The 22,417-nt window shown below is 44.3% G+C and overlaps 1 protein-coding gene across 2 annotated transcripts in view; it reads left to right on the top strand.

Moving 5' to 3' along the window:
* The first annotated feature begins 13,065 nt into the window (after nt 1-13,065).
* slc30a2 (solute carrier family 30 member 2) overlaps nt 13,066-22,417 on the top strand; it is a 230,675-nt gene continuing 221,323 nt past the window's right edge. Inside the window, exon 1 of one of the 2 annotated variants that reach the window (XM_072499007.1) lies at nt 13,066-14,168. In XM_072499007.1, coding sequence (XP_072355108.1) covers nt 14,089-14,168 — 80 coding nt within the window. In that variant the 5' untranslated portion in view covers nt 13,066-14,088. The remainder of the gene's footprint in view (nt 14,169-22,417) is intronic. The other variant, XM_072499006.1, reaches the window with a different exon arrangement.

The raw sequence follows: 22,417 nt of genomic DNA, 5'->3' as shown, positions 1-22,417 counted from the left end.
TTCAAAGATGCCAGACAATGCTTGGAATGCGAGCATTAGCAGGTGATTAAATCTTTACAGATCCAGAGATGGGGTAACCCCAGGTTAAAGAGATGTGAATTGTGTCAAGCCAGGACAGTTGGTAGGACTTCGCAGGCCAGATGGTGGGGGATGAATGTAATGCGACATGAATCCCAGGTCCCGGTTGAGGCCGCACTCGTGTGTGCGGAACTTGGCTTAAGCTCCTGCTCGGCGATTCTGCGTTGTCGCGCATCCTGAAGGCCGCCTTGGAGAAAGCTTACCCGGAGATCAGAGGCTGAATGCCCTTGACTACTGAAGTGTTCCCCGACTGGAAGGGAACATTCCTGCCTGGTGATTGTCGCACGATATCCGTTCATTCGTTGTCGCAGCGTCTGCATGGTCTCGCCAATGTACCACGCTTCGGGACACCCTTTCCTGCAGCGTATGAGGTAGACAACGTTGGCCGAGTTGCACGAGTATGTACCGCGTACCTGGTGGGTGGTTTTCTCACGTGTAATGGTGGTATCCATGTCGATGATCTGGCACGTCTTGCAGAGATTGCCATGGCAGGGTTGTGTGGTGTCGTGGTCACTGTTCTGAAGGCTGAGTAGTTTGCTGCAAATAATGGTTTGTTTGAGATTGCGCGGTTGTTTGAAGGCAAGTAGTGGGGGTGTGGGGATGACGTTGGCAAGATGTTCATCTTCATCGATGACGTGTTGAAGGCTGTGAAGAAGATGTTGTAGTTTCTCCGCTCCGGGAAAGTACTGGACGACGAAGGGTATTCTGTCGGTTGTGTCCCATGTTTGTCTTCTGAGGAGGTCGGTGTTTTTTTTGCTGTGGCTCGTTGGAACTGTCGATCGATGAGTCGAGCGCCATATCCCGTTCGTACGAGGGCATCTTTCAACGTCTGTAGATGTCTGTTACGCTCCTCCTCGTCTGAGCAGATCCTGTGTATACGGAGAGCTTGTCCATAGGGGATGGCTTCTTTAATGTGTTTAGGGTGGAAGCTGGAGAAGTGGAGCATCGTGAGGTTATCCGTGGGTTTGCGGTAAAGCAAAGTGCTGAGGTAACCGTCCTTGATGGAGACGAGTGTGTCCAAGAATGCAACTGATTTTGGAGAGTAGTCCATGGTGAGTCTGATGGTTGGATGGAACTTATTGATGGCATCGTGTAGTCGTTTCAGTGATTCTTCGCCGTGGGTCCAAAGGAAAAAAATGTCATTAATGTATCTGGTGTATAACGTCGGTTGAAGGTACTGTGCGGTGAGTAGGTCTTGTTCAAACTTGTGCATGAAGATGTTGGCGTATTGGGGTGCGAATCTTACCATTAGCCCAGTAGTCTGTCTTCCTGTTATTCCTTCCAAAATAAATCACCTCACACTTTTCTGCATTAAACTCCATTTGCCACCTCTCAGCCCAGCTCTGCAACTTATCTATGTCCCTCTGTAATCTGTAACATCCTTCCGCACTGTCCACAACTCCACCGACTTTAGTGTCATCTGCAAATTTACTCACCCATCCTTCTTCGGCCTCCTCCAGGTCATTTATAATAATGACAAACAACAGTGACCGCAAAACAGATCCTTGTGGTACACCACTAGTAACTGGACTCCAGTCTGAACATTTCCCATCAACCACCACCCTTTGACTTCTTCTAGCTAGCCAATTTCTGATCCAAACTGCTAAATCACCCTGAATCCCATGTCTCGGTATTTTCTGCAATAACCTACCGTGGGGAACCTTATCAAACGCTTTACTGAAATCCATATACACCACATCAACTGCTTTACCCTCATCCACCTGTTTGGTCACCTTCTCAAAGAACTCAATAAGGTTTGTGAGGCACGACCTACCCTTCACAAAACTGTGCTGACTATCTTTAATCAAATTATTCCTTTCCAGATGATTATACATCCTATCTTTTATAAACCTTTCCAAGACTTTGCCCACAACAAAAGTAAGGCTCACTGGTCTATAGTTACTGGGGTTGTCTCTACTCCCCTTCTTGAACAAGGGGACAACATTTGCTATCCTCCAGTCTTCTGGCACTATTCCTGTAGACAAAGATGACTTAAAGATCAAAGCCAAAGGCTCAGCAATCTTCTCCCTAGCTTCCCAGAGGATCCTAGGATAAATCCCATCCGGCCCAGGGGACTTATCTATTTTCACACTTTCCAGAATTGCTAACACCTCCTCCTTATGAACCTCAAGCCTTTCTAGTCTAGTAGCCTGAATCTCAGTATTCTCCTCAACAACATTATCTTTTTCCTGTGTGAATACTGACGAAAAATATTCATTTAGCACCTCTCCTATCTCCTCGGACTCCACGCACAACTTCCCACTACTGTCCTTGACTGGCCCTACTCCTACCCTAGTCATTCTTTTATTCCTGACATATCTATAGAAAGCTTTAGGGTTATCCTTGATCCTACCTGCCAAAGCCTTCTCATGTCCCCTCCTCTTCTTAGCTCTCACTTTAGGTCCTTCCTAGCTAACTTGTAACTCTCGAGCGCCCTAACTGAACCTTCACATCTCATCTTTACATAAGCCTCCTTCTTCCTCTTGACAAGTGTTTCAACTGCTTTAGTAAACCACGGTTCCCTCACTTGACCACTTCCTCCCTGCCTGACAGGTACATACTTATCAAGGACACGCAGTAGCTGTTCCTTGAACAAGCTCCACATTTCCATTGTGCCCATCCCCTGCAGTTTTCCTCTCCATCCGATGCATCCTAAGTCTTGCCTCATCGCATCATAATTGCCTTTCCCCCAGATATAACTCTTGCCCTGCGGTATATACCTATCCCTTTCCATCATTAAAGTAAACATAATCGAATTGTGGTCACTATCACCAAAGTGCTCACCTACCACCAAAGCTAACACCTGTCCTGATTCATTACCCAGTACCAAATCCAATATGGCCTCACCTCTCGTTGGCCCATCTACATACTGCGTCAGGAAACCCTCCTGCACACATTGGACAAAAACGGACCCATCTAAAGTACTCGAACTATAGCGTTTCCAGTCAATATTTGGAAAGTTAAAATCCCCCATAACAACTACCCTGTTACTTTCGCTCCTATCCAGAATCATCTTTGCAATCCTTTCCTCTACATCTCTGGAACTTTCCAGAGGCCTATAGAAAACCCCTAACAGGGTGACCTCACCTTTCTTGTTTCTAACCTCAGCCCATACTACCTCAGTAGATGAGTCCTCATCAAACGTTCTTTCTGCCACCGTAATACTGTCCTTGACTAACAATGCCATCCCTCCCCCTCTTTTACCACCTTCCCTGAGCTTACTGAAATATCTAAACCCCGGCATCTGCTACAACCATTCCTGTCCCTGCTCTATCCATGTCTCCGAAATGGCCACAACATCGAAGTCCCAGGTACCAACCCATGCCGCAAGTTCACCCATCTTATTCCGGATGCTCCTGGCATTGAAGAAGACACATTTTAAACCACCTTCCTGCCTGCCGGTACACTCCTGCAACTTTGAAACCTTACTCATGACCTCACTACTCTCAACCTCCTGTATACTGGGGCTACAATTCAGGTTCCCAATCCCCTGCTGATCTAGTTTAAATCCTCCCGAAAAGCATTAGCAAATATTCCCCCAGTATATTGGTACCCCTCTGGTCCAGGTGTAGACCATCCCATTTGTAGAGGTCCCACCTACCCCAGAATGAGCCCCAATTATCCAGGAATCTGAAACCCTCCCTCCTGCACCATCCCTGTAGCCACGTGTTCAACTGCTCTCTCTCCCTATTTCTCGTCTCGCTGGCACGTGGCACGGGTAACAACCCAGAGATAATAACTCTGTTTGTCCTAGATCTAGGTTTCCACCCTAGCTCCCTGAATTCCTGCTTTACATCCCTATCCCTTTTCCTACCTATGTCGTTGGTACCTATGTGGACCACGACTTGGGGCTGCTCCCCCTCCCCCTTAAGGATCCTGAAAACACGATTCAAGACATCGCGGACCCTGGCACCTGGGAGGCAACACACCAACCACGAGTCTCTCTCATTCCCACAGAATCTCCTATCTATCCCCCTAACTTTGGAGTCTCCAATAACTAATGCTCTACTCCTCTCCCCCTTTCCATTCTGAGCAACAGGGACAGACTCTGTGCCAGAGACCTGTACCCATGGCTTACCCCTGGTAAGTCCCCCCCCCAACAGTATCCAAAGCGGTATACTTGTTACTAAGGGGAACGGCCACAGGGGATCCCTGTACTGGCTGCTTCCTCCCAGCCCCTCTCACCATCACCCATCTATCTTTATTCTTTGGAGTTACTACATCCCTGAAGCTGCTATCTATAACCACCTGTGCCTCCCAAATGATCCGATGTTCATCCACTCCAGCTCCAGTTCCCTAACACGGTTCCTGAGGAGCTGAGCTGGGTGCACTTCCCACAGATGAAATCAGCAGGGACACTGGCGGCCTCCCACACCTCAAACATTCTGCAGGAGGAACATTGTACTGCCTTCCCTGCCATTCCCCCTAGATAAAACAAGAAAATGAAAGGAAGAGCTTACCTGATAATCACTCAACCCCTTAGGTTAGAGGAGGTGGAAGAGTAGGGGACACTACAAGTGTAGTGTCTCGGGTTTAGCAACCGCCCAACTTATATACAGGTACGAACAAATCTTCCCAGAAATCCCCACGGCCGAATTCCTGCAGCTGTAAAGGTAGGTTTTTAAAGTTATTCTTACCTTCCCGACAGGTCCCTGTACACTGCTCTCGCCGAAACTTGATTTGGATTTGTTTATTGTCACGCGTACCAAGGTACAGTGAAATGTATTTTTCTGCGAGCAGCTCAACAGATCATTAAGTACATGAAAAGAAAAGGAAATAAAATAAAATACATAATAGGGAAAAGATTAGAACGATTGTAAGTTAAGTAAAAAGTGGATCTGTTAGTGAGAGCTCGCAGAGAGTCGCCAGACCTGGACAATATCCAGGCTTGGGCTGACAAGTAGCAAGTTACATTCCACACAAGTGCCAGACAATGACTATCTCCCACAAGGGAGGATCTAACCACCGCCCCTTGACATTCAATGGCATTACCATCGCTGAATCCCCCACAATCAACATCCTGGGGGGTTATCATTGATCAGAAACTGAACTGGACTAGACATATTGATACTGTTGGTACCAGGGCAGGTCAAAGGCTAGGAATCCGTCAGTGAGTAACTCACCAACTCACCTCCTGCCCTCCCCCAAAGACTGTCCATCATCTACAAGGAACAAGTCAGGAGTATAATGGAATACTCTCCATTTGCCTGGATGAGTGCAGCTCCAACAACATTCAAGTAGCTTGATACCATCCAGGGCAAAGCAGCCCATTTGATTGCTCCCCCTTCCACAAACATTTAAACCTCCACCTCCGACGAACAGTGGCAGCCGTGTGCACCATCTACAAGATGCACTGCAGTAACTCACCAAGGTCCTTAGGCAGTACCTTCCATACCCACAACCACTACCATCTAGAAGGACAAGGTAAGAAGTCTTACAACACCATGCACCAGGTTAAAGTCCAACAGGTTTGTTTGGAATCACTAGCTTTCGGAGCATAGCTCCTTCATCAGGTGAGTGTGGGGATGGGACGGGGTATCCGTGCCTCTGGGCAGTACCCCCCACCCCCCCCATTGGTGAACCTGGAGGCGATCAGAGCGTCCCATGTGTGTTGACCCTGGCACACACACTTTGCGGCCTCCCGTGCCGACCGGCGCCCGCCACGATTTCAGCTTCAGAACCGATTCTCCGCCCAGTCGTACTTTCCGATTCCGGTGTCAGCCGACGGAGAACCCACTCCTTATATTTTCTTGGCTTCTTTCCAAACTACTGGAACCATCTGACAACAGAAGGGTGAGATAATGGGCTTCTTTCTCTGCCGCCTGCCACCGGTACTGGAGTTCCCGATGCAGCAGAGAATCCAGCATCAGGAAAAAAACAGGATCACCATCCTTCTGATGCTTCAGTCTCCCGCTGGCGTTGGGTTCGAGGTTCACACGCCAGGCCAGCATGAGGATGCAAATGAGTCATTAAGACCCATTCTCTGGTCCTCAGGGCCAGGAATTGCATGGATGAAAATTGGTGAAGGTCCTGATAGGCATGTACCTGACGCGGTGGGCCAAGGAGGTAACTGTTCAAGGGAATTTTGCTCACAATACCATAAGACAGGAGCAGAAATAGGCTAGTCAGCCCATTGGGTCTGCTCCGCCATACAATTACGGCTGATATGTTTCTCATCCTCATTCTCCCACTTTCTCCCCATAATCCCTGAACCCCTTATTGATCAAGAACCTATCAATCGCTGTCTTAAAAACACTGTGAATTGCCTCCATAATCTTCTGCGGCAATGAGTTCCGCAGATTCACCTCTCTCTAACGGAAGAAACTCCCCCTCATCTCTGTTTTGAAGGATCGTCCCTTTAGTCTGAGATTGTGTCTTCTGGTTCTAGTTTTTCCTACTGGTGGAAAAATCTTCTCCATGTCCATTCTATCCTGGCCTCACAGTATCCTGTAAGTTTCAATAAGATCCTCCCTCATCCTTCTAAACTCCAATGAGTATAGACCCAGAGCCCTCAACCGCTCCTCATATGACAAGCTCTTCATTCCAGGGATCATTCTTGTGAACCTCCTCTGGACCTTCTCCAAGGCCAGCACATCCTTCCTTAGGTACGGGACGCAAAACTGCTCACAATATTCCAAATGGGGTCTGACCAGAGCCGTATACAGACTCAGGAGTACTTTGCTGCTCTTGTATTCTAGCCCTCTCAACATGAATGCTAACATTGCATTTGCCTTCCTAACTGCCGACTGAACCTGGACGTTAATCTTAAGAGAATCTTGAACTAGGACTCCTAAGTCCCTTTGTGCTTATGAGTTCCTAATCCTTTTCCCATTTAAAAAATAGTCTATGCCTCCATTCTTCCTATCAAACTGCATAGCCTCACAATTTTCCACATCGTATTCCACCTGCCACTTCTTTGCCCACTCTCCCAGCCTGTCCAAGTCCTTCTGCAGCCTCCCTGCTTCCTCAATACTACCTGTCTCCTCTTCATGTCTTTATATCATTTTTTTTCTTTATTTGTTTGTGGGATGTGGACGTCATGGCTGGGCCAGCATTTATTGCCCATCCCTGAGAGCATTTAAGAGTGAACCACATTGCTGTGGGTCTGGAGTCACATTAGGCCAGACCAGGTAAGGATGATAGATTTCTATCTCTAAAGGGATATCAGTGAACCAGAGGTTTTTATGACAATTGACAATGGTTTTGTAGTCATCGTTAGACTTTTAATTCCAGATATTTTTTTTATTGAATTCAAATGTCACCATCTGCCCTGGTAGGGATTTGAACCCGGGTCCCCAAAGCATTACAATCGGTCTCTGGATTACTAGTCGGGTGACAATACCACGACGTCACTGCCTCCCTGCAAAAAGTTAGCAACAGTGCCCTCAGTTCCTTCTTCCAGATCGTTACTGTATATTGTGAAAAGTTGTGGTCTCAACATTGATCCCTGAGGCACACCACTAGTCACCAGCTGCCATCCTGAAAAAGACCCCTTTATCCCCAGTCTCTGCCTTCTGCTAGTCAGCCAATCCTTTATACATGCCAGTATCTTACCCTTAACACCATGAGCTCTTAACTTATTTAACAGCCTCCTATATGGCACCTTGTAAAAGGCCTTCTGGAAATCTAAATAGACCACGTCCACTGGTTCTCCTTTGTCTAACTTCCTTGTTACCTCCTCAAAGAACTCTAACAGATTTGCCAGACATGACCTCCCCTTGACAAAAAAGTGCTGACTCAATCCTACTTTATCATGCACTTCCAAGTACTCCGCGATCTCATCTTTAATAATGGACTCTAAAATCTTACCAATGACCGAAGTCAGGCTAACAGGCCTATAATTTCCCATCTTCTGCCTTCTTCCCTTCTTAAACTGTGGTGTTATATTCACCATTTTCTTGATCTCTGGGACCCTCTCTGCCTCCATTGAATCCTGAAAGATCACCACCAATGCCTCCACAATATCCTCAGCTATCTCCTTCAGAACCCTGGGGTGTAGTCCATCCAGTGCATATCCATCAGAGGGCCACCCCCCACCCCTGCCCCCACAATACAAGGCCTGCCAACCCCACCAGACACCCCTACCACTCTGCACCAGAAACCCCCAAATTAAAGAGATCCCCAGAGACCCCTTAAATAAAGAGACCCCCAAACCCCCTAAATAAAGAGACCCTCACAAACCCCATAAACAAAGAGATACCTCAAAGAGATCCCCTAATTTAAGAGACCCCCCCCCCTCCTCAGAGACAACCCAGAAGAGAGACCCCCTGTCTGGAAAACCCTAAAAGAGTTAGCCTGTCAGCAGTGAAACTAACAGAAAACACTTAGCTCTGTTTGAAGTGGTCCAGGAGCTGTCAATCAAAGCTTGGTGTTTATAAACATTGTGGTTAGTTTCACAGCTGATCACTTCAAGGTCACTCAACCATAAAGGGAAATGAATGGATCAATGCTGTCAGCTGGTTGTGTATGGAAGTTGTCAATCATATTCTAGTAAAACCAATATGAAGGCGAAGTGAATGAATGGTTTGCAGATCAAAGATCTGAGGGGTTTGAACTTAGCTGACTGGTTTTATCTTTCCCAGGAATTGCCAGGTGCTGCATTCTCTGCCTGAGTCAGCAGGATTTTTCACTGCCTCTGTTAGGACTGCTCTCTAACTTCTCAATCGGGATCTCTCTTCTGGGGGGGCTTCCTGACAGGGTCTCTTCTGGGGTACTTCCTGACAGGGATCCCTCTTCTGGGGGTCTTCCAAACAGCGGTCTCTCTTCTGGGGTGTCTCTGTTGGGTGTCTCTTTAATTAAGGAGTCTCTGTGGGGTGGGCAGGTTTTGTATTATGAAGGGGCGGTGGGGAGGGGGGGGGAGGAGTGTGGCCCTCGGATGGACTTTAGGGGCAACTCCCTTATAGAGCTACCTTGGTCCACCTCGAGGTTCACCATGTCAGGTACATGTTTATCAGGACCTGCACCAATTCTTGGCCACGTGATTCCCAGCCCAGAGGACCGGAGAATGTGTTTCCCAGCCCATTAATAAGATGAAAATGTGTCTTAATGACCCATTTGCATCCTTCCGCTGGCATGGGGCACGAACCTCGATTCCAGCAGGAGACCGGAGCATCGGAAATGGATCCATTTTTTCACGACGCTGGATTCTCCACCTCACCGGGAATTCCACTGGCAATGGAGGGTGCTGGAAAATCCAGCCTCTGGTTTAATAAATCCAGAGAATTTGAATTCAAGTACCACTGTGGAAGTTTGAAAATTTTAATCCAGTTTTAAAACTGGTGCCTGTAAAAATCTGATTTTCACGCAAAAATCCAACTGTTTCACTGTGGGAGGCTGTCGGACTAACTGTGAATCTAATCCCACATCGATATTACTTGACTCTAACTTCCTCTGAAGTGACCTAGAAAGCCATGGTTGTATCAAACTGTTACAAACGGCAACTTTTAGTTCAAAAAGGCCTACCACCTTCTCAAAACAAATAGAGATGGGCTGAAAATGCCAGCCATACCAGCCATGCCCACAGCAAAAATGAATAACTAGCAGAAAAGGACCTAAAACATTAATCGTGACTCAGAAGAGGAAATCTTACAGAGTCACCATAGGATTTATAAAATATTTTATATATTTAATTTCTACTTTGGGCTACAAAGTCCAATTCTTCTTCTTCTTTACTTTTATCAGTACTTTCAAGGTGCCAATGCAAGCAATGAATCATATCAAGGACTTTACCTCTCAGATTTTGGTATAACAGATGTCAGGATTCCATGGAAAATCTTTGTGATGTGCTTTGATGCTGAATTACAAAGCCACCGTAGGAGGTAAGGGGAAATAAAAATAATTATTTTGCAACTGACAAGAAGGGAGATTTTGGAAATAGAGTGGGTATAACCAGAATATTTGCACTTCAAGCAAATACTGCAAATCTAAATTGGGAGTTGGAACTTAAAAAATGCTAATTAATGATGCTGAAGGTTGAGAACATAGAAGAATAATGTTACCCACATCTTAACAAAACTTTGTGATGTCTTAAATTTCAGATAAATAGTATGAGATCAGTATATTACTACAACATGCTTACTCCATTAAGGAGGCCCTCTAATGTTCAAGAGACAACATGCAGGTATAAAAACAATCAGGTATTAGTATACCTGGTATTATTTTTATATTGTGCCAATTATGTGGTACATATGTGTTTCATATGGTACATGTGGCGCCGTAGCATGGCAACTCTCTGCGAGCTCTCTCCCCCTGTCCCTTTTCTTTTATCTCCTATCAGCGTTCTGACCTCCAAAAACTATTTAACCATTTGTCAGTGTTCTCTGCTGATTATTCTCTTTGTCTACTATGTACGTACTGTGTACGTTCCCTCGGCCGCAGAAAAATACTTTTCACTGTACTTCGGTACATGTGACAATAAATCAAATCAAATCAGTTGTAAGTGGACTAATGTTTATTTGTGCTGTAGTGGAATATTAATAAATTTCCTGTCCTTGACATTCTGTCTAGTGCCACTGTAACCTCATCCCAGTGACATTGTAAATGTATCCCAATGCCACTGTAACCTCGTCCCAGTGCCAATGGAATCTCTTCCCAATACTACAGTAACCTCCTCCCAGTGCCACTGTAACCTCCTCCCAATACCACTGTAATCGCCTCCCAATGCCACTGTAAATGTATCCCAATGCCCCTGTAACCTCCTCCCAATACCACTGTAATCTCCTCCCAATGCCACTGTAAATGTATCCCAATGCCCCTGTAACCTCCTCCCAATACCACTGTAATCTCCTCCCAATGCCACTGTAAATGTATCCTAATGCCATTGTAACCGCCTCCCAATGTCATTGTAATCTCCACCCAATACCACTGTGGTCTCCTCCCAATACCACAGTAATTTCCTCCCAGTGCCACTGTAACCTCCTCACAATACCACTGTAATCTCCTCCCAATACCATTGCAATCTCCTCCCATGACACGACAATCTCCTCCCAGTGCCACTGTAACCTCCTCCCAGTGCCGCTGTAACCTCCTCCCAGTGCCATTATAATCTCCTCCCAGTGCCACAGTAAATTCCTCCCAGCGCCACTGTAATCACCACCCACTGTAATCTCCTCCCAGAGCTACTGTAACCTCGTCCAGTGCCACTGCAATCACCTCCCAATGCAACTGTAATCTCCTCCCAATACCACTACAATCACCATCCAGTGCTACTGTCATAACCTCCTGCGTCCTCTTTAATCTCCTCCCAGTATAACTGTAATCTCCCAGTGTAACTGTAATGACCCTGTGTCACTGTAATTTCTCAGTGTCACTGTAATGTCCTCCTGGTACCTGGAAACACTCAAAAGGTGAAAATTAATTAAAATGCTCAGACTGTGATCCTGGTGATTCTGCCAATATTGGAACTGATGTGGAGATGCTGGCGTTGGACTGGGGTGAGCACAGTAAGAAGTCTTACAACACCAGGTTAAAGTCCAACAGGTTTGTTTCAAACACTAGCTTTCGGGGCATGGCTCCTTCCTCAGGTGAGGAAGGAGCCGTGCTCCGAAAGCTAGTGTTTGAAACAAACCTATTGGACTTTAACCTGGTGTTGTAAGACTTCTTACAATATTGGACCTGACTGCCCTCTGGCATTGATCTTGTTGGAGTTTGCAAGGACGGTGGGAGAGTATCTCTTTAAAGAAAGAAGTTGCATTTATAAAGTACATCTCATGCAGTCTGAAGCAAATGGGCACAAGAACCACTACAGATGGACATGTAGGGCCTGCCGACCTCATGATATTGGAAGCTTTGGCTTTGTAACACCACTGAGAGGGGACGTAGGTTCCCCAGATCCTCCCCTGGAATGGGGGCATGAGGTAAAAGGTCATAGGCTTTCAGCATGGCTGCAATTAGCAAGAACATGAAGCAATGGTGGACCCAAATTCCCAATAGAGTGGTTACATACTGGTAAGATGGTTATGTCGAAGTTCAAATCTTCACTCTGAACACTACTACCAAAGTTAGAAAGTTGGGCAGTCATGTTGCGGGTAGACCACCACCCAGGGACCACACACAGGTTCAGGCAGATAAAGGTTTGGTCTTGCTTGCCCGAGGAATTGGATGGAAGACCAGGTAAAACTCCAACATTGGATGCTGAGTAGCTGGAAAACTGGGAATTGGGTTAAAAAACAAAATATCAAGCCATCGTGGAAGGTGTGGTCTACTTTCCAATGATCTGCAAGGTTTTATAATAAAGATGACAGCCAAATATTGGCACAGAGATCAACAGTGACAAGTGCAACACCAACATTAATGTATTATCAAGCATGACTGAAAACAATGGCATTGAACGTGAGGTTAATTTGTACAGAAGTGCATGGTATGACAAAAAATGGCATCCACCGATTTTTGAATATGATGTGGAGATGCCGGCGTTGATTTTTGAATAGGCTTCACACACTGCTACATTCTTTCCCTCTGCATAGTGCAGTGTTGTGCCTATCTGAGCTGCGTAAATAATACCTCCATGCAAAATTCAGTCGCTTACAGACTGATTATCATGCCCATTATGATAGCTGTGCTCAGTGCTCACATCCCTGTTCCTATTTCATGCACTTTAAAGCCTCAGCACCGAGGAGCTGGCCATCTCTGCCCTCGAAGTCCATTCCATGATGCAAATGTCCAAATCTAATAGGACGTGGTAAGGAGGAGAATGTGTTTTTACTGTGCCAGGTTCTGCACTCCACAGGGAGAGATATGAGAAGGGGACATTGCTTGAGTTGAATGCGTTTTTGGTGGTCTATCCAAACTATTCTGAAGGAGGTGATTCATCGTGTAGGCGTGAAAAAGATGGCCCGTGAAGCCAGTGTCCAGTTGACACTTCAGTACCCATACTGACAGGCGAACCTTGCCGAAGATGCCCGGGGGGTGGGGGGTGGGGGGGGGAGCAGGCTGTTTCCCGCCAGCAAGATGGGATGTGGTCAACAAAACTGAGGTGTTGAGTGGACAGAGTTATATGAGGAGACTGCAGTATTCAGGAACTATATACTGCATGGCGGCAGATAATTTTCCCCCAACAGATGATGAAATGCATGCCAGCTGGGAAAAGGTCATGTGAAGACACCAAAGCGGGGACAATGAGAGCGATCACAGGGAGTCCTGGAGGGAGGAATGACAATTGTGTCGACCGCTGCAGAGATTGGCATTAGTCCCTGCTAGCCTCCCGAGAAGGACTGACTCTTCCTTCACCCTCCAAATGAGACATTGCACTATCTGTTTCCCTCTGCCTTCAGTTAAAGGAAATAAAACTCGATTGAATGTACGCCCCCCGAAAGCTATTGTCTACAGGCATAATCATACCTGTTGGACTCCTCGCGCGTGTTGTGTTAAAATGCAATGGAAAGCGACTGTATTTCGGGAGGCTACACCGGTGCAATTGAAATTCAGGGTTGCACGCCCTGTGTAACTCAGCCAGGCAAACAGGATGGAATAAGTTTGCAGTGAAGCGGCAGAAACGTTATGAAAGTGGGCATTCCAGTGGACCGGTCCTGTGGAGCTGGGGGTCGATGAGCAGCCAGTGGGTGCCCGCCCGCAGACGGCGGCTGGCCGGATGCATTATTGTTGTTGTCAGTCTCCGGGGAAGGCAAGTCTCCGCCGCGCCTCGGCAGCCCCCGGGTCTGAAAGATGTGACAGCCGTGTGGGTAACACGTCGCACAGTGTGCAGTTTTCCAGCTCCTTCCAGTCAAAAAGCCGCTCGGATTGCCCTTTGCACACGACTCACTCTCCTGTCAACATATAGCACAGCGGGAAAGAGCCCCTCAGGCACAGGAGCTTCAGCCGAGCGGCACAAACTTTACCCGGTGCTAACCGCACGAGAGGAAACCTTGTCCCTTCCCCCCTCTCTCTCAGTGATGATTTGAGATGACTTTCAAACACAGGGAATTTTCACTGAAGTGATTTAACTCAGTCAAAAGGATATCCGGTTGGTGCTTTTTTTAAGTTCCACTGTGCTGCATTGTGACAGTTGGAAATATGGATCAGTTTGTGGATTCAGAAAAAGCTAATCTGATCACGGAAAATAAGGCGAGGATGTATAGTCTACGCCTGAAAAGGTAAGGAAAAAAAGCAGAGCAGGCTGTCATTATTACTGTACAGTTATTAGAGCTTGGAATGTGCTTGCCGTGGGAAAGGTTACGATGTATTCATACATTGGTGTACAGTTAATGCTCAATGGATCAATTGGAAGAAAATTTGCCCTCTCTCGGCTATTCAGCTACAATAACCAGACGTGTGAATGTGGAATGCATTTTCCCCCCTGTTCTCAGCTATCTCACACAATTGGCGTTCTGGCATTTTAAGCACATTTATGTTAAGCGAGCTGGCATTACATTGAGGCGGTGCTGTTCCGGTTGGCTGTGAGTAAATGTTTGGCTAGCTCGTTATTCAGTAAATTGGGTAAATGTTTAGCAAATACGCGGGGCTATACAGGTGAACGTGACAATTGTTAGGTCTGAAGTCAAACGATTAGGGCTGGACTTTTAATCGGCTCACTGGAGCGCTACAATCGTGTACGTCTGTGCGTTTCAATTCTGGTGCCATCGTTTTCCCCACTTTTGATTTTGGTGGATTAATTGTCGTTTGAAAGGAAATCGGCTGAGCAGATTTTGGAACCAGTTGATGTATCTTCTTGGGAGCGTTATCACACCCTGCAGTCTGGTGCGCAAGCAGGAGAACGTGGCCAATTCGGTGGCTGCGTTTATAATCATGATGATTATCTCCGGTAGACTGTGGGCAATATACATTTGGTTCAATATTGGCTATTATCTTTGTCACAATTAATTCACACTACATACTTGGACATTTGTTTTAATTTAACTTGAACACGCACTTTACATGTACCTTTTATGGTTCGCATGTTCACACGAAGCAAATGCAAATTTCCAGCTGGTTTTCAATGTTTGTACTGTCATTGAGCTAAAAGCCACACTCGCCATGGTCCCCTTCAAGAGCAGTTTGTGTGAAGAAAATCATTTTCACGCCTGGTTTCATTTCAGACAGTCTGTGATTAATAGCTCGGGGAACTGATCATTCACAAGATAATGAAAAAGGCAATACTAATGATAAATGCGATTTTGTAAGAAGGATTTTAGAAATTCGTTCACCGTTCATGAACATATTTATTTAAAACGTCTACACTTTGTTTCCCATCTGTTACGTGGTTTATTTGAAAACTTTTAACTGAAACGTTTGCTTCTGAAAGGCAGAAACTGCACAAATACCGGATTACTTGCAAAATATTCGACACTTCGAATCTGTTCACAGATTGTTCACGTTGAAAATGTTGACCACAATTTCAGCTGCATCTGATAAGAAGAACAGGATTGACAAAACATCATGTTAAAACAAGGATCTATGAATTGAATCACAGGACAGCATACCAACAATAAATATTTGCCTTTTATTTTCCTCAGTGCGCAAAGTTGAAGAAGCAACGTTTTGCCACTGCATATTGTAATAGCAATTTGACTTAAACTTGACACACACGATAAATGATTCCACGTGTCACAGTGGAGTCTTCTAATAATTCTTATTGCATTCGGACCGTTTCTACGTTGGGAACGATTGGCTATAGGCTATGGTTTTAAATATTTAGTAAATAAGCTAGGCTATTTGCCAATTTTTTTAATACTCCAGAAAATGCTGGGAAAGCCCAGCAGGTCTGACAGCATCTGTGGAGAGAGAAACAGAGTTAGCATCTGGAGTCCATTGCCAAACTTGTGCCTCCATTCATAGCTTAACCAAAGAAACTGAGTGGCGATTAGTGTCCTTCATCCGGTGCGTTGTTATTGGGTAAGTATTTTTAAAAGTCAGCTGAATACTGCGAATTTCATAAATGTAGCCCGTGGTATATGGTAAATACTCCATGGATACTGCAACACTGGCCAATATGATTGCAGCATCTTGGACAGCAATCATTGATTAATTTAGTAAGTTACCCTGATCCGTGAATCGTTGCTAACATTCTAGAGCTGAAGAGATACTTTCTTGGTCTTGGGTGCCCTGTAACTCTGATTGTACCTTGGCCCTCACCTTGATACCGGGTCATGAATGAAATTCAAACACGTTTGTCGAACAGCGTCTCACCGCATACCACTTCTCGGGTTGTCTTGATTATCTACTCAGTCCGGGGCAGTTCTGTCCAATTGGCGTGCTTCCGAGTTAGAAATATAGACGCTTAGTGTAGACTTACAACGAACTCGGGAAAGGACGCTACACTTTAGCTCTGGAATAGACCCAAGCTGCTGAGTGAAACCAGCCATATCGGGGCTTGGGGACAAATCAATAACTAATTTATCTGGCAGAATGCTCTTCTGAAATCAGCGAATCTCCTCCCTGTATTGTAAATAAACACAATGTAATTACATTAAGAAACAACACTGGTAGTTTATTTTACATGTCCCGATATTAAATCTTTCAGAATTGGAAATACTGGCCGAAGTTGAGATACCCACTAGGAAATGATCAAATTTTAATCGAAGATTAAAACGTGTTCATTACTATATCCCCCAAGCAATACAGATTGATAATTATTTACCTGCTGTCTATTGTGTGAAGATTAGACGTGTTTCTGTCTGGCTATTATCATTCACGTCCACCACCCCCACCCCAAAATAATACTTGGAGATCTCAAATCATTTCAGATTTCAACCCCAGCTCTGAAAGACACGTCGAAGGTTTAATTTGGGGATAGGAGATCGAAGCTGTAGATGCGTTACAGCACAGATATGAGGAGCTTAAGGATGAACTGATCTATCAAGGAAGGAAACATTCTAATAGCATGTTTGAATTTACTAGTTAAATGCAGAGGACCATTTTTCTTGCCATCTGCATAAAAGGAATAAGTATTTTCCGTTGATGTGCTGATCTGCCCGACTCCAAAATTATAATGTGGCAGGCACCCTTCCTTAATCCAAAGAATCTTGAAAATGCTCAATGTTGTCTAAGTGGGATTTTCTGATGGTGAGCAAAAGGCACATTTGTATTACATAGGAAATCTTCACCATAAGGAAGACGTTAGCACGTCAACACATCAACTGTTGAAAGCCAGGCCAGACAAAAAGGAAAACTAGGCTAGTATCCTCAGCATTGTTAAATAAAACCTTTCCGGAAAATGATATTCCAGAGCATATCAAAATTCAGCAAGAGTATTTCTTATTAAGAGTCCCAATAATCAAAGGAAAATTACTAAATACTGTTGCATAATTTTAATTTCTCTGTCGCAAAAGATTTGTACCTGAATTGCATGTGTATTTAAAAGGAGCATTTCCCCAAAAATTTGAAACGCTGGACCTTGTAAAGCGAACTGAATCCAGCCAGAATACGAAGTCACCTGACTTAATAATGTGTTTATCAATTGCAACGGTCGGGCATTACTGACTGACTGACTTGGAAATAGGCCCCAGAAATCAGAATAACTATCTTTGGAGCTATAGTTGGGCCACAGTGTATCTTCTAATACTGTATTTGGAATATTCACACAAATAATGAGACATCTGTCGACATTAAATCTGCTTTACAATTATTTAACTGTAAAATGGCGATAAACATAATGTAAAATTATCACTTAATTTATGTATTCTTTATTCACTTTGCCGACAAGCTGTAAGTTATGATTAAGCGCATGATGCTTGCTATTGAAAAAAAAATGGAAATTCAAAATATATGAAGAACAAATTAGAATTTAATCTGTAGCAGAACATTTTGAGTATTATCAAGGTATCCAGGTGTAAGCAATATAACGTCCTGTGCTAGTTATCTGCTATCCCACATCCTTTCTGTGGTGATATTGTAGAACATGTATTTGTGGAGAATAGGAACCACAATCTCCCACAGTCATCCGGAGAACATAGAAAATGCTTGGCACTTCATTAATCCAATGGGACCCAACAGCATAGGAAACTTCTTCACAAACTGGAACTCATTAAAATACGTAAGGCTCCATTTGTGATTCACAATGCTAAGGAATAGTAACAAAGTGGATTAAATTAAATTATTTTTGCTACGCTAGCACTAAGTGCTCACAATCATTTCAGTTTTGGTTTGGCTCCTTCGTTCCTGATTTGGAGAAGTATTTTCTTACAGTTCTTCATGGTTTTCTTTCAGCAATTTTTATTCTCTTTAGCTGACAGTGTTTGATATGCTCATATCAAATTTGCATTTAGTTATGTAGTATGCTGATGCACACATAAATTGGAAATACAAAGACACAAAAATGAAGATTTTCAGAGATCAAACTTTGAATATTGATAAGTATCACAATCTCTGATCATCACAATAATGAGATTTTACACATATTCTTAGCGTGGCAAACTTTTCTTGAATGTGAGGATGATTGCCAAGGAAGCAAACAGATGTTGAGTCACCCAGAGAACAGTGTTTATTTTCTGTTAGGCGGTTTCCCAATGGGGTTATGAACCACGGGTGTAAAGGAGAGTCCTGGTAACTGACTAATATTTCATCCAGTGTTTCTTCGTCTTAAATTAACATTGGCACAGTTGACTTCCACACAATGAAGGTAATATATCCAGTTTGGAGGTAATTGTCATTGGCATGTATAATGACGTTTCTGTGGGCAGGTACCACCTGAACAATAATCAAAAGCAAAACCTATTAGTTGATGTCGGCCATAGGATTGATGTGAGGAATGCTGATACACACAAGTGTGTGCAGTGCACTGCACTGCCCTGCAGTTGATGGAAATGCAGAACAGTGATGAAGGTGTTGTTTCATTCAAAAATAGCATTTGTCAGCTGTTTGGTATAGGGGTATATTGCAAACTGCCTGATGTTGCAGATGTTCCCCTTTAGAGACATAGAAAGATGACATGTAAGCTTCACACTGTGGGAATCTTGCCGTTTAAATAACGAGCTGGACTTGTTCACCATATTGACTGCAGGTTACCTTGCAGTGTTAGAGTAACCCGTGTGAACAGAAGTAGTATGGACAATATATTCTCAGACATATCCAAGAAATGCTGGAGAGATCTATAAATGCAGGGAATGAGCTAGTGATGGGTCCAGACAAAATGTGGTAGCATCTGTACAAGGGCATTCATGAGCTCCTTCTGATCGAAATGGTGCAACATGTTTAGAAACCCCAAAGGAATGTAAATGTCAATAACCATCAAGAATAACAAAGGAAACCCATTTGCTTGATACACATGCCAAACTCTTAACTGCTGGAAGACTTTGCAAAACCAACTAAGGCATTAATATGCGTAAAAGGGACCAAAAATCACAAAGCTTTACAAGCACATAAAACTACAATGTAGTTCAAAAGCAAGTCAAATCCCAAATCCTTAATTTGCCTATTTTATATAGGTATGAACGTAGTCCAAAGGTGGATTATTTAGCATGGGGCCAGATTTATTTCCATCATTTGACCTTCAGCTTAATGTACCTGCAGGCATATTATATTGGGCATGCCACTACTCACATAAGCTATGCAGATTTCCAGATGTAACTTAAGAGGAATTGTCAGTTCTCAAGTTAACATTACATATCCAAATTGAAAATCTATAACAGGTCCCTCTTTACTCTTAACTTTGATATTTTGCACTTCTTCAATATTCTGCCACGTTCCATTATGATTTGAATTTTGTACCCATTTTGCGCTTTGACAAATTTGTACAAAAATGTTACAGTTCCAAATTCTTCCTAATTATCCAGTCAGAAATATACAGTATTTCAATGTCATGCCTGTGGATTCATTGCCCAAAAGGGTAAAAAAAAAGGGTAAAACAGTAACGTGTCTCGGTAACTGGCAAAATGCTAGCTGGTAGTTCAATTGCCTTTCAAATCGTTCAATCTGCTGGATTTGATAAACCAAATATTTTCTGTTTGTAGCCGTTAATAATTTTGCAATTCCCATTAAGGAGCACCGTGTACATGGGTTGGATGTAGAACAAATGAAAGTCTGAGTTGGATCCAAGTTGAATCCAAAAAGAGGATCCATTTAGTGAAACAAATTAATGTTCCACAGTTGTGAGATCACAATTATGGACATCATAAACAAGTCACTGCAAAGACACAAATTGCACAATAATTTTAAATATTATCCCCAAATGAATTTCAGGTAAATGAACAAAACTGCAAAGGTGAAAATGAGTAAAGATGTAAAATGCACAATATCCCCCAACATCTAAAAGGAAAAATAAAGGGTCAGTATATCAGATGCAAACCATTTATCCAAACAGAACTGAGTTTTGATTAAAGAGCAAAATTCTGCGATGTGATTCAAATGAATCACTGGAAAATTGGGAATGCTGCAAATCAGGCATTTTGACCTCTATGTCCAATTCTTCAACCCATGACCCTTCAAGTATAGCTCTGTAAGAGGAGCAGAAGATCAAGACACATACTTTAAAGGTTTCAAAATGAAGCATTAAATTTCCTCTACCAATATCGGTTGGTATTTGCAGCTTCGCATCTCTTTGACTTCATTCCCCATACCTGGCTGGCAGCTTTCCATCTTATAAGTCAGTGGTTTATGTCGCGGTGTCAACTCTATGGTCACACTTGGTGTGATTTAGGGGTCCCACTCTGGCATGGCAGTCTCTGCCACATTTGCTGACAGCGGGCTGAGTACACGAATCACTGGTCTTTGTTTTCTCTGGGCCCTCTTCTCGGCCAGCTGAGTTTTTTGTTTCTGATCACCTCTTCCTGTGCTCTTCCAAACAAAGGCCTTCAAAGGTCATGGCCATCAGCGACTTTCTCCCAAATGTCAGTGTCAATGATCGTCACCTCATATCTCACTTTCAGGTGTCCTCATCCCAGAAGGCACCCAGGAGACTATGATTCAGTGACAAAATCACCATATAGAAGGTCTTTGGGTGTATGCTCATCATCCATCTGATGAACATGGCCGACCCAGCGCAGACAATGTTGGTGTAGCAATGAATATACTCTGATGGAATGAGAACACTCCAGGACCTCTGAGTTGCTGACATTATCCTGCCAAGAGGTACCAAGGAAACGTCTTAGACAGCGAAGGTGAAAATTGTTCTGCTTTTTCTCCTGCTCAGCATATGTTGTCAGGTCTCACCACTGTTGAGAAGTATGCTGATGATGCAGGCTTGGTAGATTTGCAGTTTGGTGCAGCCAGGTTGTTGTTGTTCCACACTCCTTTATTCATCTTGGGCATACCAGCTGAAGCCTTTACGATGAAATTGTTAATTTCACTATCAAGTGACAGATTGCTGGTGATTGTGGAATGTAGATATGTGAAGCTATCATCAACATCTGGTGTTGAAGATGGAGGAGTTAGGGAGTAGTGAGGACAAGAGGAGTTGGGTGATTAGAGATGTGGGAGTGGGATAGCACATAAAGCCTCAATTGAGCCGCAGTGGCCTGAATGTCCGTTAAATGATTGTGCCTACCACAATATTTTATTGTTCAATTCTTTATTTACAATCTGTCTCCTTCACCCCATTGACATGTGCTGCACCCTCAATGGGCCACGTTGCTCCCTGAAGCTCATTGCTGCTGTCCAACACACGCACTTATTTACCACTCCCCTCTTTAGGTAGACATACCCAGAATCTCTGCTTTACAACCATTCCTATCCCCCCTCCCTCCCCCCCTCCACCAACCTTAGGAATTTCTGTACACCTTTCTCTGCATTTCTCTTGCAGTTGCCGTACTGAGAAGATGATGTCAATTGTTCTGAAACCACACTGGGATTCAGGGTAGATGGGTTCAGCCAGGATCTGCAGACTGACAAGGGCAACATGGCAAATACGAATCCCATGATGCTGAGCAGGGAGATGCCTCAACAATTGTTTCAATTACTAGGGTTGCCCTTGTTCTTGTACAGTCACAATCTTCACATCATGCACTTCCTGGAGTGCTGCTCCCTCCCTCCAGCAGAGACAGAGACATTTGTGCTGATGCTGCAGGATTGTTGATATCGCATTCTTGTTGAGCTCAGATTTATAACATCGGCACCCAGAGTTTTGCCCATGGCAAGCGAATCAATAGCTTTGTTGAGCTCCATTACTGTGGGTTCAAGGCTGATCACCCGTAACCACCACCGACTGCTGAGGCCTCTGGCTACGCGGCTGAAGGCAATCGCTAATAGGGAATTGGCAATCGTGGTTAAATGAGCACTTGACACATGTCACGTGGGTTCCCGTGGGTAGGTGGGCCATGTAGTATGTGGGAATCATTGCCCAGCATTCCAATCAAACCTTGATGCCTGGATACTGTGTGGGAGTCAACACCACACAGCTCACTTGTTGAGGGCACATGCACAGCTGTGCCGCATCGTCCCATGTGCTGACCCTGAGACGCGGCGTCATCAG

Source organism: Scyliorhinus torazame, chromosome 4, assembly GCF_047496885.1.
Source record: "Scyliorhinus torazame isolate Kashiwa2021f chromosome 4, sScyTor2.1, whole genome shotgun sequence".
Classification (NCBI taxonomy): domain Eukaryota; kingdom Metazoa; phylum Chordata; class Chondrichthyes; order Carcharhiniformes; family Scyliorhinidae; genus Scyliorhinus; species Scyliorhinus torazame.
Note: the sequence above shows the minus strand (reverse complement) of the source record. Positions and strands in the feature narration are given on the sequence as shown.